We start from the raw sequence: 13,689 nt of genomic DNA, 5'->3' as shown, positions 1-13,689 counted from the left end.
GCCATCACATCTCCTCCCCGAGCCTATGGGATGATGCCAGCCAGTTCGTGGCGGTCTGTCCAACAGCTGGATGCACCTTCCTCGTCTCGTCATAGGAGGATCCCTTCATTTTTTCGGTGCGCGAGTTGTGTGGAAGTTGCACCAAAGCGGGTCGAGCCGACCGTCGGATCTGGGCGCTTCTACCCGACTCCCAATATTGATTGATTGGCACCCACAAACCATCCGTAGAAGGGCGACGGGCGATCTCCATCCTTGGTTCGACTATTGCGACGAATTATCGGCCGTGTGGGCTTGGTGAACGGCGGTGTCTGGCATGCATAAGTGCCGATTAGGCAGTTTCTTACTCGCCCGAAAGCTGAAGCAATGGCCTTTGCGTCTATACTTGACTTCCGGTCCTCAAAGTCTGCCGTCGGATTGCCGGATTTCCCCCCTGTGTTTCCCCCTCCGATGCTCAAACTTTTTTGTTTTCCATCCCTTTAAATGAGCGTTGGTACCCACCTTCTGTCAACGTGAGGATCACTCCCTTCAACCGGAATTCGCGCATACGGAAAGCGGACACCTGAGGCCACCATGGGAGGCGACCTCCTACCCTTTGCACAACGCCCGATCATCATCTTGGGTGCCGGTATCATCGGATGTGCCACAGCTCGACAGTTACTTCTCAATGGATTCCGTGTTATCCTGGTGGCCGAGTATCTTCCTGGAGATGAGAACATCTTTTATGCGTCGGCTTGGGCCGGAGCAGCATGGCATGCCGCTGGCGGCATCAGTCCCGAATATCAGTACTTCCAAGCCGTCACCCATCGCCACCTGCTCATGATGGCTCAAGAAGAGCCGGACTCGGGTATCTGCATCGTTGACTCTCGCGAGTACCTCGAACAACCGCCTTCTGAGAATTCCTCCCTGTGGGGAAAAACCGTTGTGTCCAAGGTAGGGTGGCAAATTAACCATCTGATAAGCAACGGTGGAGTACTGATCTTGACACTAGTTCCGTGACTTGAAACGCGATGAATACCCTTCGAACTTCAGCTGCGGATGGGCCTATGACTCTCTCGTTACTGACCCGACACGCCATATGCCTTTTCTGGGTAAGAAGATCACGTCGCTGGGTGGTCACTTTATTCGGAAAAGAGTCGAGTCGCTGCAGGAGCTGTACACCATGTTTCCCGAATCAAGCATCTTCATCAATGCCAGCGGGCTGGGTAGCAAGTCTCTCACCGATGTTCAAGACGATAAGTGTTTTCCTGAGCGTGGTCAAAACGTGTTCTATCGGACGGAGACCTGCCAAAAGATGTACTTCCGAAACGGCAAAGAGTATACCTACGTCATTCCCCGACCTTTGTCAAAGGGAGTTGTGCTTGGTGGCAGCAAGCAACGGGGCACCGTGTAAGTTCATGATCAAACAAAAACACGCATCCCGACGCTAATCAGTTACAGTTCTCCTGAAGTAGACATGGACATCGCCCGAGACGAGATCGCCCGCGCCCATCGCCTAGCTCCCGACATCGTCCCCGAGACCCCCGACGAGAATGACCTCAGCTATATCATAGGAATTCGCCCGTCCAGGGAGGGGGGCTTCCGACTGGACTCGGAACAGATTGGTGATCGCCTTATCTTGTCCGCCTACGGGTTTGGTGGAGGTGGATACGCGTTTTCGTATGGCGTTGCGGACGCGCTGGCGAAGATTGTGGAACAGGCGGAGCGAGAGCATGTAATTACTCAGGCTGGGCCTTGAGATGGCTAATGTGCGTGGATATAGAATGCAGGAGTGTTGATCATCGGCTGGATTGAGATCAACAGGGGCCGTTCAAATTGACCATTGGATAAGAATAATGATAGAAATTCGTGAAGCAATTCTGTTTTTACTGCACGTTTAGATATTATGCACAATGGCCTAGTAAATGAAGAAGGAAGGATGTCCACTGAATGCTATTCTGATGAGAAATCCAATTTTCAACACCCTTGCTGCCAGTCAGAGCAAAAGTACAGTATCAAGGCATCACACCACTGATCACACACACACACACACACACACACACTAACTAACTACTACACAGACGTCCAATTTGAAATACACGACCAGATAGTTACCATCAAGAACAAAACAAATCCATCCTGAAACTTTTCATACGAAATGACATGTGATCCACACTCATCGGCTGGCCTGGCCGGTAGAACCAGAGCCTGAGGTCCATCTACCGGCCGAGGAAGGATTATAGCTTGAAGTTTGGGACGCAGATCCCTGGGATGAATACTGAGAGGTGGAGGTGGCTGCTCGATCGCCAGCTGACTGCGCTCGAGCAGCGAAGCCCCCAGATGACATGTCTCCGCCGCCTTTGGCCTATATAACAGTCAGTCAGTCGGGAGAGTATCAGGGATTGAGGAGTTGGAGGATCTAAGTACCTGGGAGGACTGGATCCTGGAAGCGTCGGACTGAGTCATATGATGATGAGAAGGCATACTGATATTGCAGTTTGATATTGCTTCTGGATGGAAGAGTGAACGGACAGACTATGAGGGTTTCGCGTTGAGGGTCAAATACGGAGCACTCAAGTAAACGAAACAACCGACCGATGAAATCAAGCGATAATAAATAATGCAGAGAGCGGGGTGCCAGCGTCGAGATATCGACTCTCGCGGTCAAGCTCCGAAAAGTTATTTTAGCTATGGGGGTCGTGCAAATAGCTTCGATGGCATCATCCCAGAGAAAGGACTGTCTGGAACAACATGTTATTTGATGCTATCTGTCAACAATTCTCTGCCTCCTCCTATCGCTCTTGGCCGTGTCTATGGAGGTACTCGACCGTCTGTTGGCAGCCCGAGCTGAACGGTTTCAAGTGCCCACATGCGAGCATACAGAGCTTAATATAGTTCGTTCTTATGTGTTCAACTCGTCATCTCGATTAAATTTGGCAGGGTGTTTTGCTACACTCTAAATCCCCTTTTATCATACCTTTGTATTTAGTGATCTGACATTATTTTGTAACGAAGTTATGATTTAAGCTCGGATTGGATGCTTTTGTGATAGCGTACTTAATAGTCGAGCTAACTGCCTTCGATAATCTTCCAAACCATGTTAGTTGTCAGAAGCGTAATCAGTCAGATCTTAAATAAGACTCCTTTAATGAATGTGAATAAATTGATCTAGTGGCTATCTCCTGCCTCAGACTCCGGTCTATGTGATAGTATGTATCGGTTGCTGCCTAGCTTTCAGGTTCCATCGCACTTATCGCAATGTCAGATACGGGTCTGAAAATGATGGAAATTAATGATACAATGATCTTGTTGCATGTGGGATATCACTTTCGTGTGATTGCTAGTCGCACTGAGTCTATATTAAGCAGATTTTGAAGGTAACTCGGACGTCAGAATAGGTTCTTATGGGATTGGGTCAGTTTTTTTTGCAAGGGAGATTCCTTTAGCGAACTCTGCAGAATATCCCATGTTGTTGCCAATTATCGTATTAAACGGACCATATTCTTGCATGGTCATAAAATATGAAGATGGGACTTTCTGTCCTTTGAGATACTCTGTGTAGGTATCGTCGTATGTGGCTATAATAATGTAAATCTCAAGCCCCTCCTGGACTATGAGTAGTCGACTGTGATAACAAGCCTTCAAGGCTGGCAGATTGTATCTTCGTGGCTCTGCTAGGTCATGATTATGGGGTGTGTACTATCGGACGAATGTGGGATCTTTGTCAATGAAAACAATCTTGCTCCTATAGCCAACCCGGAAAGTGCTGTTGTTGTGTGCTAAAAGCTTCTCCCTGTCCGGGTGCTCAATTCATTTTCCACAGCACCGGCTATGTCGAGAAGAAGGTTGAGGATTCGGTATATCCGTAGGATGCGATAGACTGGAAGACTTTCACCAATAAAGCACTGCGACTAGTCATCTCGTTTTTCGTTCTCAAGGCTTCTCAAATAAATTCGGCCTGATTCTCGGACTGACTAATGCACCAGGTATGATTTGCTGTTCTTTATGAGCGTTAAAAAGGCCCATGGGCTGTCCATGATGATGGAAGTCGTTCGAAATGTCCGAGGAGATGTTAATGCTCATAAGCATCATCGTATGACTGGCTCGGCTTCAGCCACCAGAACGTGATTTATCATTAGTCCCTGTTCGGATCGCAGGTTATGTCTGCTCTAGGCTTTCGAGGCAGGATGTTAGAGAAGTCTTTCAGATGCTTGAGGTGTGCCCTTTGTAGGTGACATGCGAATGAAGGACTAATAGCCATGATCCTTTGTGGGTTGTTGGACGCTGCTCTATCTTGTTGGAATGGGCATTTTTGAGTCTTGCCTGCATATCCTTTGCTAAATCGTCGAGAATGTCTTGCCATCACAACGAGCACAACGTTTTTTAAGCATAGCCTTGAAGCCAATTCCCTCGTCCATCGAGGCGTTGGGCAGTTGATATCCTTGATATCAAATCTTTAAGCTTCTCGGTGCCTCTAATACTGCCAAAGAGCGCTTCATACCGGTATGAAATCATATATGCTCATTTCTAGATACTGGAAGGGCGAATGAATTTGCGATTAAGTAGGCTTATCGGCTTGGTTGATAGTGGGATATTTGGGGATGCCGAGAGAATCGTGTTCTAGGGCCTGGTTTACAGGGTCAATCATGGAAGGAAACTGAGTTATTTCGTAGAAAATTTGTGTTTCCACTTGCATAACTCCTTTTTCATGTGCTGATTCGGGGTTGTTACACTCAAAGATTGCGCAACCGAAGGTCGTTCAAGATACCTGAAGTTCTCGAAGGTAGTTGGAAACGTATAGTTTGGCCAAAGCGTGGTTAAAGGTCCACAGCATCTGAAAAACGAAGTCTTGGTCACCCAAAGAACATTGATCCTTAAGGCCGTTTGTAAAGTTTCTCCTCGAGTTCGGCGAGTATCATTTTTCCATGAGGAAATTCTTCGTACGAGGCATATCGTTCTTGCCGAATATGGGTTTTTATTGACTGAATCTGGATTGGGCTTTCCACATAATTTCACTCTAATATCCCAGAGGATAAAAAGCATTTCCCAGAACTAGAAGCGCAGTCGTCGCGCCAGTGTCTTTGCTCATACAGAATAGGAGCATATAGATGACTTCGCAGTCTACTCTATTTCATTCGGTTAGAATGCACCGAATGTCTCTTTCATGACACTGAAGCATTACATATTAGTACTATAAAAAGCACATGACAAGAATGAAGATGACTTACCCCTAATCACCCTTGTTCCTATCTCCTGAAATGAGATTGTAGACGAGCTTTTTCTGTGTTTTTGTTGTAGTGGTAGTAGTGGGAACATTCATACCTTTCAGCGTGCCTATACGGTGGCCGCTATGCCGGTAATGGGTTTTTGTATAGCTGTAAGGCAGAAAGCTGCCCATTCTGTCGACAGCTAACCTGGAGGAGAGTTTCTAGGACCTTGTATAATACTGTCGCTAGTAGCATGAATCATAGCTATGCCATTCGAACTAAAGCTTTTCTTGGATCCTGCGACATGGCGCTGGAAGGTTTCCAGTTTGTATAGGTAACCAGGCTGTTAACTCCGAGTCTATGACAGAAGAGAAACGCAGATGGATGAAACCTTGAGAGATGGGAAACATTACGAAGATATACCCAGCAAAAGCTTTGGGTGAATGTGAACTCAGTTATCATAGCCACTAGCTAACACAGGAAGGTGAATTAATGAGTGACGATGTACACTGTCAGAAGGAGTGAATGCACTTGTTCCGATTGAAGGCAGAAAGGAGGGAAAGAAGGCTATAAAGCTGCGCCAGACTATCCGAAAAGTTGTAGGTAGCCCGTCGATTGCGCGGAATGCTCCTAGTAAGGCTCGTGTCTCTTCAGAAAGACAGAAAGCAGCTCTCTTCGCTCCCGAGTGGCAATTGGAATCTCACCAAATCCATCTCCAAGATGCATTACAGTTGGCTTCTCGGACTTGTTAGGCGCCCACCGGGTCAAACTTCCGTTCCCATACGACCCTCCGGAGTTAGGGTCTCCTGTTTTGACGAAGTTGGCCCAGTATGAAGATATCACATCCGCGAGGTAAAAGTCGTAGTCGGTCCACGGAAGATTAGTCTTGTAGAGGTTCTTCAAGGCGTAGGTGATCTCGGCCATGTGGAATGCTCCCTGGCTCTGTCCGGGAGGAGCATGGTCCCAGTAGTAGGTATAGAACGGGCTCTTCGCCGACTCGACCCAGCCATTCGCAAATTGGTACGACGACACGAGGGAGAGGTCGCGTGAAGCGGCGTTCCAAGATCGGTCGGCCTCGCTGTCATTCCGCGCAGGGTACAATTCGAGAAACCTGCTGGTGAGATTTCCATACCACTGACCGTTGTACTCCAGATATTCTTTGACCGTGTAGTTCGTTGATGTGGATGCACCACTCTCATCCTTATTATTGCCGGCGATCATGGGGACGTCGTTCGCAGGCCCATCGCGGAGAGAATCGATGTATTTCTTCGGCACAACGTAGCCGTCCATTGTGGTTTTGAAAAGTGGTGGGTTCATCGCCCACAAAGCTGTCAGGTTGTCGATTGCCTGGCGATCATCGCTGCCGATGAGGAGCTGTTCCATGCTCAGGGTGCGAAGCTCCGCGATAGTGCTTACGTTGTGGAAGGTCGTGTAGTTGATACCATTCTCGACAGCCTTTTCCATTTTTTGATACGAGTCTGCCAATCCGGCCAGAAGAGGGTCATATGGGTGGCGGATGCCGCTCTCAGCAATCATGCCTCGGAAGAGACCTTTTGCCAAAGGGCTATTGACGGCGTGATAAACCTGCGCAGACCCAAATGATTGACCCGCTATTGTCACCTTTTCCGGGTCACCGCCAAAGTTGACGATGTTGTTTTGAACCCATTGAAGGACAGTGAAGAAGTCCATAATACCATAGTTGCCGGAGGAGTTGTAACCTGACTCCTCATTTAGAGAAGGATGGGCCAGGAAGCCAAACGCGGCATCTCGGTAGTTGTAAGTCACCACGACCACGTCCTTTGTCGCCAGCCCACCACCATCGTAACGAGGCTCTGTGCTTGTCTCGCCGCTGCCGTAGCTCCATACCAGCACTGGTAGGCCGTCTGCGCTGGAATTTGCGGGAGTCCAAACATTCACGCGCAAACAGTCCTCGCTGATGTTGTATGTGATGGCTTGGTGAGATGTAGGACAAGAAGGTCCAAATTCATGAGCCTTTAGGGTGCTGTTCCAAGGCTGACGGCGTTGGGCAGGTTTCCAGCGATTCTGGTAGGCCGTATCTGCAGCATATGGAATTCCGAGGAAGGCAGCGATGTGACTGTCCGGGAGATTAAAGTATTTCTGGGATGTCGAGCTGTTGAAATACTTGCACCCCTGGACTTTCCCATACTCGGTGTCGACGGGGGTGTTGTAGAGGACAGCCGACGACTGGGAAGTCAGAATTCCTAAAGTCAGAAGACTAAATTTCAAGAACGCTGGTATCTTCATATTGGCTAAGTTGGGGAATTGAAAAGATTGTCACGCAGGCTTATTTTCTTTAAATGAACGATTGCCATGGGGTATAAATATCCGGAGAATTGAACTGACATCGGTCTGAATTACTTTCTTCGGACTCAGTATCGAAACTAGCACGGCCTCAGCATAATTGATCAACATCGCATGACGCATCAATTTCTTCATACATCGGAGGAATTAGAAGGTTGCCTTGGATCTTACCTCCGAGCCAAAGGACTAAGGCTGTGGGACTCCATAGTATACGCCTCCCTATCCACGCGTTCAATTGAAATCGATGTCTGATTTATGCTCAATGATGATCAAGATTCCCTGGGACTTTTCAACACGACCTGGCAAGACTTCCGCATATTCCCAATTTCTAGTGGACCATACTTGGAGGCGAGGCCATTGAGGCGATCGAGGCCTGTCTCGTTCACACCCATCTCGCCGCACACATATGGAAGCTCACTAAAGGGAATATCAGTCTACACGAATGCTTTCTGAGACCGAAAAGATAAGATCAGCAGCAGCTCTGGGTCTCGGAGTAAAGTTGTGGACCTCGTCGCCAATAGCCCGGATGAGACTAGCGTCCTCGGCGATACGCGGATCTAAAGACCATCAGAGCATTTCCAATTCTTCAGTTGCAGTCCTTCGTTATAATGCGGGACTCGGTGTTAAGAGGCCTATCAGGAGCCGAATATCTGCCGGGCGTGCTTGCATGCTTCCAACGTTCTGGCCCGCCGGACATGACCGGGAAGTCTTATTCCACCTGGCGTGTCCTGTGGTTTCAAGTCTTTCTTTGCAGAAGTGCGGGCACTCAGAAGCCTATCAAGTCAATTCTTCCGTTGAGTTAAACCCTGATATGCCAGCAGTGATTTCTCAAGTTGTTTTTCCAGGCGAGAGTGAGTTGCGGAGACGCTGACTGCCATTCACCAGGTGTGCTCTCTGTACTTGCTAGGTCACTCACACACGGCGATGATGACCCACTTTTCTCGAAACAAGTCTGAGTGGTGGGATTGAGTGGACCTGTCTTCATCATAGCTATTTATCCCGACGAATTTGGTAGTCTAGTCGTCTAGCAAGCTTGTGTCCGCGGCGACGACCTTAACCCCATTTTTGCAGTCAGCAATGCGGTGCATATGGTAGTCCGCCATGTTGCAATTAAAGTCTCAAGAACTAGAATTAATCACAACGATGGAGCCGAATAAGCCAACTAGAGGTTCTGGTGGAAGATGAATTGGTTCTGTTCTAGCATTGTTGGCAAGGATTGTGTGATGAAGCAATGCGAGAGCTGCCATATTGCAAGTGCAGCAGCATCTGGGTTACCAGCTGGGAATTGGCGCTGGGAACGAAACCTCCTGATATCTGCAGGGAGTCTTGCGAAGATGAAGGACAGGTTTGTCTTAATATGGAAAAAGACAAATAGAGTGTAGAGAATAGAGTTCTGACAAGGTTTCCCGGACGATGTATATTTATTCCCTCATGACACGCTGCATTGGAATGTCAACGGATGACCTTCAAGGGTATATCAAGGATATGTCACTTAGATACCGTAGGAAAGAGACAGACTAGGAGATGATTGTCTTCCCGTCAAATAATTTATGCAACTGCAAACTCATGCAAACCCCTATGACCTCACATGATCGGCTTGGTTCTCAGTGGAACATTCTGAAACAAAGGAGAAACCATGTACTATCTCTGTACTGTACGTACTGATACCACCAATACCTGGATTATCTCCGCAAAAGAAGCGTACTAATACCGAGAATAACCTGTCATTCCCTGACAGTACATACGTTCCAGACCCCATGTATTGTGGACCTGAGGCAGAAGTCAGCCCTGCGAGGCTCCAAAGCCTTTCCTGCGTCTCCCCTCTTTCTCCCTTCTCCAACGTGCATCCATCCCCTTTTAACCCAAATCGCTCCCTCCAACTTGGTCTTTCCTTCACATTCTTTACCCTGGCATCTTCCGTCGAACTCTCCCTTCAGATCAGCTAAATGCGGCGTTGCCAAGCTGCCCCGATCCGTCCATCTCAAGTCAGCTTCATCCAATTTGACGCCCCGTTTGGCTGCTCAAAGTCCCCTTTCCCGCCGATTGGACACTTCTCGAATCTTAAATAGATTGCCTGAGTCAACTCGAAGAAAATGAACGAAGAACCGGAGCCTCAAGTGATGTCTATCCAGCAACGCATCGCCGCCCTGAAACAGGCCCAGACTGGACACGGTTCCGAGAGCGCAGCCCCGCCGTTCCTGGGTTCGCAACCAACTCCCCTGCCATCGCGTCCAGCCCCTTCGCGGAATCAAACGATCAATAATCCTCCGTCCAACGTCCCCCCACCCCCCTACGAAGAGGTTCAACAGAAACCGGCTCTACGACCCCCGCCTGCAGTGCCTCCGAACGGCCGGAAGCCAAAGGTGCCCCCACCCTTGCCCACTCGAAAGAGCTCCACGCAATCGGCTCCGGCACTACCGCCGCGCAGACCCTCAGAGATCTCCCGGAAGGTCTCGTTAGAATCGGTGGCTTCGGATGCCTCTCGTTCGACGTCTACAAGCGCGGGGAGGACTACGGGAACATCGGCGACCTCCATTGACTCTAGCTCTGTTCGGGGGGTACGAGCGCCCGCGTGGGGTGAAGCGGAACTCCCTCCGCTGCCTCCCAAGAGACAGGAGCAGACATCACGATCGCGGCCGTCGACCGCGAACTCCAGCAGAAGTCGCTCGCAATCTCGACCGTCCCTGCCTAGTCGCCGGGAATCGACGAATAGCACCTCGACTGATGGTGGCTCATTCGTGAGCCAGCCGCCGCCACCATTACCCTCTCGGGGTACCAGGGACAAATCGCCTGGTGTAAATGCAGAACCCGCCGTCAGACCACCGCCCAGGAAGCTTCCGCCGCCGCCACCCTCAAACAATGTGCTCGAGAAGATCCAGCAGTCTGGGCTTGGGGGGATAAACAAAAACTCGGAAGCATCAGACAGCGCCCCGCCACCTGTCGCCAGACCTCCAAGTTCAAATGGTGTTCTGGGCAAGCTTCAGAATTCTGGACTGGGAGGGATCACTAGAATTCCAGAGGTTCCCGAACGATCAAGTGAGCCGGCCGAAGAACCTGCCTCGAATGGAGTGCCACCACCCGTCCCCTTGGCGTCTCGCCCCGACCTGTCCAAAATCATGGCGACGAAACCTCGTATGCAAAGCAATGGCTCGCCGGCTGCGACACCCAGTGTGACCTGTCTGAAATGCCGCGATTTCTCGGGCCCGGACGCGCACGCGGCTCAATACCCGCGCCAATCTCTTCCCACCCACGATATGGCCTGGCTGGCAAGAGAGCTAACGGCCCCCTTCCCGTCCCATACCGACAAAGCCCGAGCACTTTTCACCTGGTTCCACCATAATATAGAGTACGATGTGCACTCCTTCTTTAATAATTGCGTAAAACCATCGACTCCCGGCTCGACGCTGGCCACCGGACTGGCAGTGTGTGAAGGCTATGCCGGTTTATTCGCGGCACTCGCAGCCCATGCTGGGATGGAAGCGGTCAAAATTTCCGGTCATGGCAAAGGTTTCGGCTACAATGCCCCGGCACCGGGCTCTAGCTTACCGCCGTTCAAAGCGAGCCACGCTTGGAACGCGGTGAGAATCGACAATGGACAATGGAAACTTCTCGACGCCTGCTGGGGTGCCGGGGTGGTGCAAGGCGCCGGGAAGCCGTATAAGAAGCAATTCAATGCGGCCATGTTCACCGATTCCAACGACGAGTTTGGGCTTCGCCATTACCCTTCGGATCGAGCCCGATTCTACCGGGACGACGGGCGACCCGAGATCAGCTGGGAAGAGTACCTCGTGGGCAACCCAAACTCGCCGCTTGGCGCCGAGCAGCCGACGATATTCACGGACGCAAAGAAGCACAGCATTGGGGAGCGCTCGTTCCGACCGGATGCCAAGGAAATCTCGGTTCATCAGTCTGGGCCGATGCGCTTCCAGTTCGGGCTCATTTGTGAGCACTGGACACTGGCAAACCACAGCCGGGCCAAGCCTGGGCTTTTCCTACTGATGGTGCACGGCGTGGACGGTCGGAAGGACGACAGGCTGCCTTTTACTCATGCCCGGGGCTCCGGACCGAACGGGGGCGGGGACTTTTGGTTTGTGGACGTCCCGGACGCCAGAGTCTTGGGAGCGCCGGGACAAAAGCTGCAAATTGCCGTGCTCACTTCATTCGGTGACCAGAAGGACGCCCGGGGGGTAACTGCGGAGGAATATCGGCGACAGGTTGGCCGAGTAGGCATGTCATGGGCTTACATTGCGGAGTGGCAGCTCGTGTGAAAAGCGAAAACCCTGCACCAGTGGCCTTGGCCTCTGTCGGTGGCGTCCATCTCTTTCCTTTTTTTTTTTCCCCCTCTTTCGTTCCTTCGTTTTCATCCCCACTTGAAATCCTTGATACCAGCACATAATGATCGGGTTTATCCCGTTGCACCGCATCAGCATACGATTTTGACATAGGCAACATACACTAATGATAATGATGACTGGCATTTCCCATAATTTCCTGCTATTTTTGGACCGTTCAACGGTGTCATAAAAACTCTTCGGTGCGTGTGATCGGAGTGGCACCATTTGTCCGGAGCTGTAAAGGATCTTGTCCACGTGTGCCGAAGTCCAGCTTGTTTTCTTTCGGGGTCTGTGTTTCATTTGTTTGACCAGTCTCTTTCGTCCTTCCATTAGTTTGTTGCATATATTTCCGGCCCTAAGATCTCACGAGTCACTCGGGGACTCCACCGGGATGGACTTCGGGGGGCCATGCGGGCGAAAACCGGAGTCAAGCCATTTCCCCCTTTACCCCGGCAAATTGGCGGCAAGTTTTGACCGCCGTGAGGGAACCCTGTCCCGAGACTGCACGGATGAACGTTGATGACGCAGGACAAGACCTAGGCGAGATGGCCCAGCAGAGTCAAGCTCGGCGACCAGAGCGCAATGAGGAATGAGAAGCCGTCGCACGGAGTCTTAAGCCTTGTGGCTGACCACAAGAAGGACAGGAAGGAAGATTCGGAGTGCTTGGCAAAGGCGTTGAAGGCTATTCGGTTAATTGGAGCCCGACAGAGGCGCTGGATTTTAGCTGGATTTTTAGCTCGGGCTGACGGTTCAGGCAGGCTACCCGGGGCCATTGGTCATGTATTTATTATTATGACTCCGTAGTGTTTGCTAGCACGCGGAGAACGGAGTCGTTAGGCAGCGTTTGCCCCGCAATATATGAATCGAGCAATTTCGAGTGATCCGAGGGTGAAGATGCGCGAGCACTCCGGGGAAACGATTCATTGAGTCTCGAAGGATTCTCTCGCCTATGGAGGTTCACCGAGTGCCGGATTAAGGCGTCTTGGGAGGTCGCTTCCAAGCCAGTCTGCAGGATCTCACGGATCCCTCGCAGGCTTTGGGGTTGTTGATCTCGGCGCTGATTGGCGGGAAATCCCCGTGGGCACGGGACCTGGACCGAGGGACCCGTCGGCCGATTGGCCAATGAGCGGCGAGATGGCGCCGGCGCTAGGCCGCTCTTGGCGCTTCCGAGGGCAGCGCCGAAAGGGGAAGTCACGGGCCCAAGCCGGGCATTTCCCTCTCTCTCTCCAGTCGTCCGTTTCGCTCCCGAATGCAACTCTGTTCGTTCTGGGGAATTGGTCGGGGTCTCCAGGACTTTCTCGTCTCCCCACATTGCTCCCCTTCCAATCCTATCACGGTGCAGACAGATTGCTGACCAGGAACCATAGTGCGACCATCTAAGCAGCCTATCAATTCCCAAAGTTACTGCATGACCGGCCTGATCGAATCATCGGTGGAAAGCCAACCTGTGATGCCATCGCTGGAATTGCCGCATCGTCGGCTCCCTACGCCACCGCCGCGAAAGGAATCCAGCTCTGCCGATCCGTCTTGGTTCGGCCTGGGAACGCTCCTGGACAAGTCTCCGTCCAGTCGGCACTAGTCTCGCCCGCATGCTCTGGTTTCCCCGGATCCCTCCACGGTCCCGTTCTGGCTCTGCGAATGACCCGTCAGCCCGACTCGCGCCTGTTTCTTGTCCCGGCTATCCTCCTCGAAATGGCCACGGCGCTCGAGCGTCGCATTCGGCCGTCCCGGGATGGGGTATCACCCTGTCATTCCGGTCCCGTTTCCAATCTCTTTCTGGCTCTCTGGACGAGTGCGCTTGCTCATGCATCGACAGACCCCTCTGGTCTGATCCACCGGTCAATCGGAAT

At 51.1% G+C, this 13,689-nt stretch overlaps 4 protein-coding genes across 4 annotated transcripts; 2 read left to right on the top strand and 2 right to left on the bottom strand.

Annotated features, from left to right (window-relative positions):
• Positions 1-570: 570 nt before the first annotated feature.
• On the top strand, positions 571-1,735 carry P170DRAFT_359985 (FAD-dependent oxidoreductase; the record flags this gene model as incomplete). Its single annotated transcript, XM_024844389.1, has 3 exons — positions 571-930; positions 989-1,386; positions 1,438-1,735. 3 exons carry the CDS (start codon positions 571-573, stop codon positions 1,733-1,735), a joined length of 1,056 nt encoding a protein of 351 aa, XP_024702864.1.
• Positions 1,736-2,028: 293 nt separating this feature from the next.
• On the bottom strand, positions 2,029-2,519 carry P170DRAFT_437393 (uncharacterized protein). Its single transcript, XM_024849355.1, has 2 exons — positions 2,404-2,519; positions 2,029-2,341 (listed from the first exon to the last, which is right to left on the bottom strand). The coding sequence occupies exons 1-2, from the start codon at positions 2,458-2,460 to the stop codon at positions 2,153-2,155; spliced, it is 246 nt and encodes an 81-aa protein (XP_024702863.1). The 5' UTR covers positions 2,461-2,519; the 3' UTR covers positions 2,029-2,152.
• A 3,128-nt stretch (positions 2,520-5,647) lies between these two features.
• Positions 5,648-7,448, bottom strand: P170DRAFT_409725 (carboxylesterase/lipase family protein; the record flags this gene model as incomplete). Its single annotated transcript, XM_024846804.1, has 1 exon — positions 5,648-7,448. One exon carries the CDS (start codon positions 7,446-7,448, stop codon positions 5,814-5,816), a length of 1,635 nt encoding a protein of 544 aa, XP_024702862.1. The 3' UTR covers positions 5,648-5,813.
• A 1,673-nt stretch (positions 7,449-9,121) lies between these two features.
• Positions 9,122-12,201, top strand: P170DRAFT_194326 (uncharacterized protein). Its single transcript, XM_024842723.1, has 2 exons — positions 9,122-9,159; positions 9,258-12,201. Exon 2 carries the CDS (start codon positions 9,599-9,601, stop codon positions 11,771-11,773), a length of 2,175 nt encoding a protein of 724 aa, XP_024702861.1. The 5' UTR covers positions 9,122-9,159; positions 9,258-9,598; the 3' UTR covers positions 11,774-12,201.
• Positions 12,202-13,689: the final 1,488 nt, after the last annotated feature.

The sequence above is a fragment of the Aspergillus steynii genome (genome assembly GCF_002849105.1).
Source record: "Aspergillus steynii IBT 23096 chromosome Unknown P170scaffold_5, whole genome shotgun sequence".
NCBI classification, from domain to species: Eukaryota; Fungi; Ascomycota; class Eurotiomycetes; order Eurotiales; family Aspergillaceae; genus Aspergillus; species Aspergillus steynii.
Note: the sequence above shows the minus strand (reverse complement) of the source record. Positions and strands in the feature narration are given on the sequence as shown.

What these genes read in the sequence shown, in the direction of transcription:
- P170DRAFT_437393 (XM_024849355.1), bottom strand. Translation starts at nt 2,460, where the DNA reads ATGCCTTCTCATCATCATATGACTCAGTCCGACGCTTCCAGGATCCAG. An exon ending in CCAGGATCCAGTCCTCCCAG is followed by an intron (nt 2,342 to 2,403) that starts GTACTTAGATCC and finishes ACTGTTATATAG; the next exon opens with GCCAAAGGCGGCGGAGACAT.
- P170DRAFT_194326 (XM_024842723.1), top strand. Translation starts at nt 9,599, where the DNA reads ATGAACGAAGAACCGGAGCCTCAAGTGATGTCTATCCAGCAACGCATC.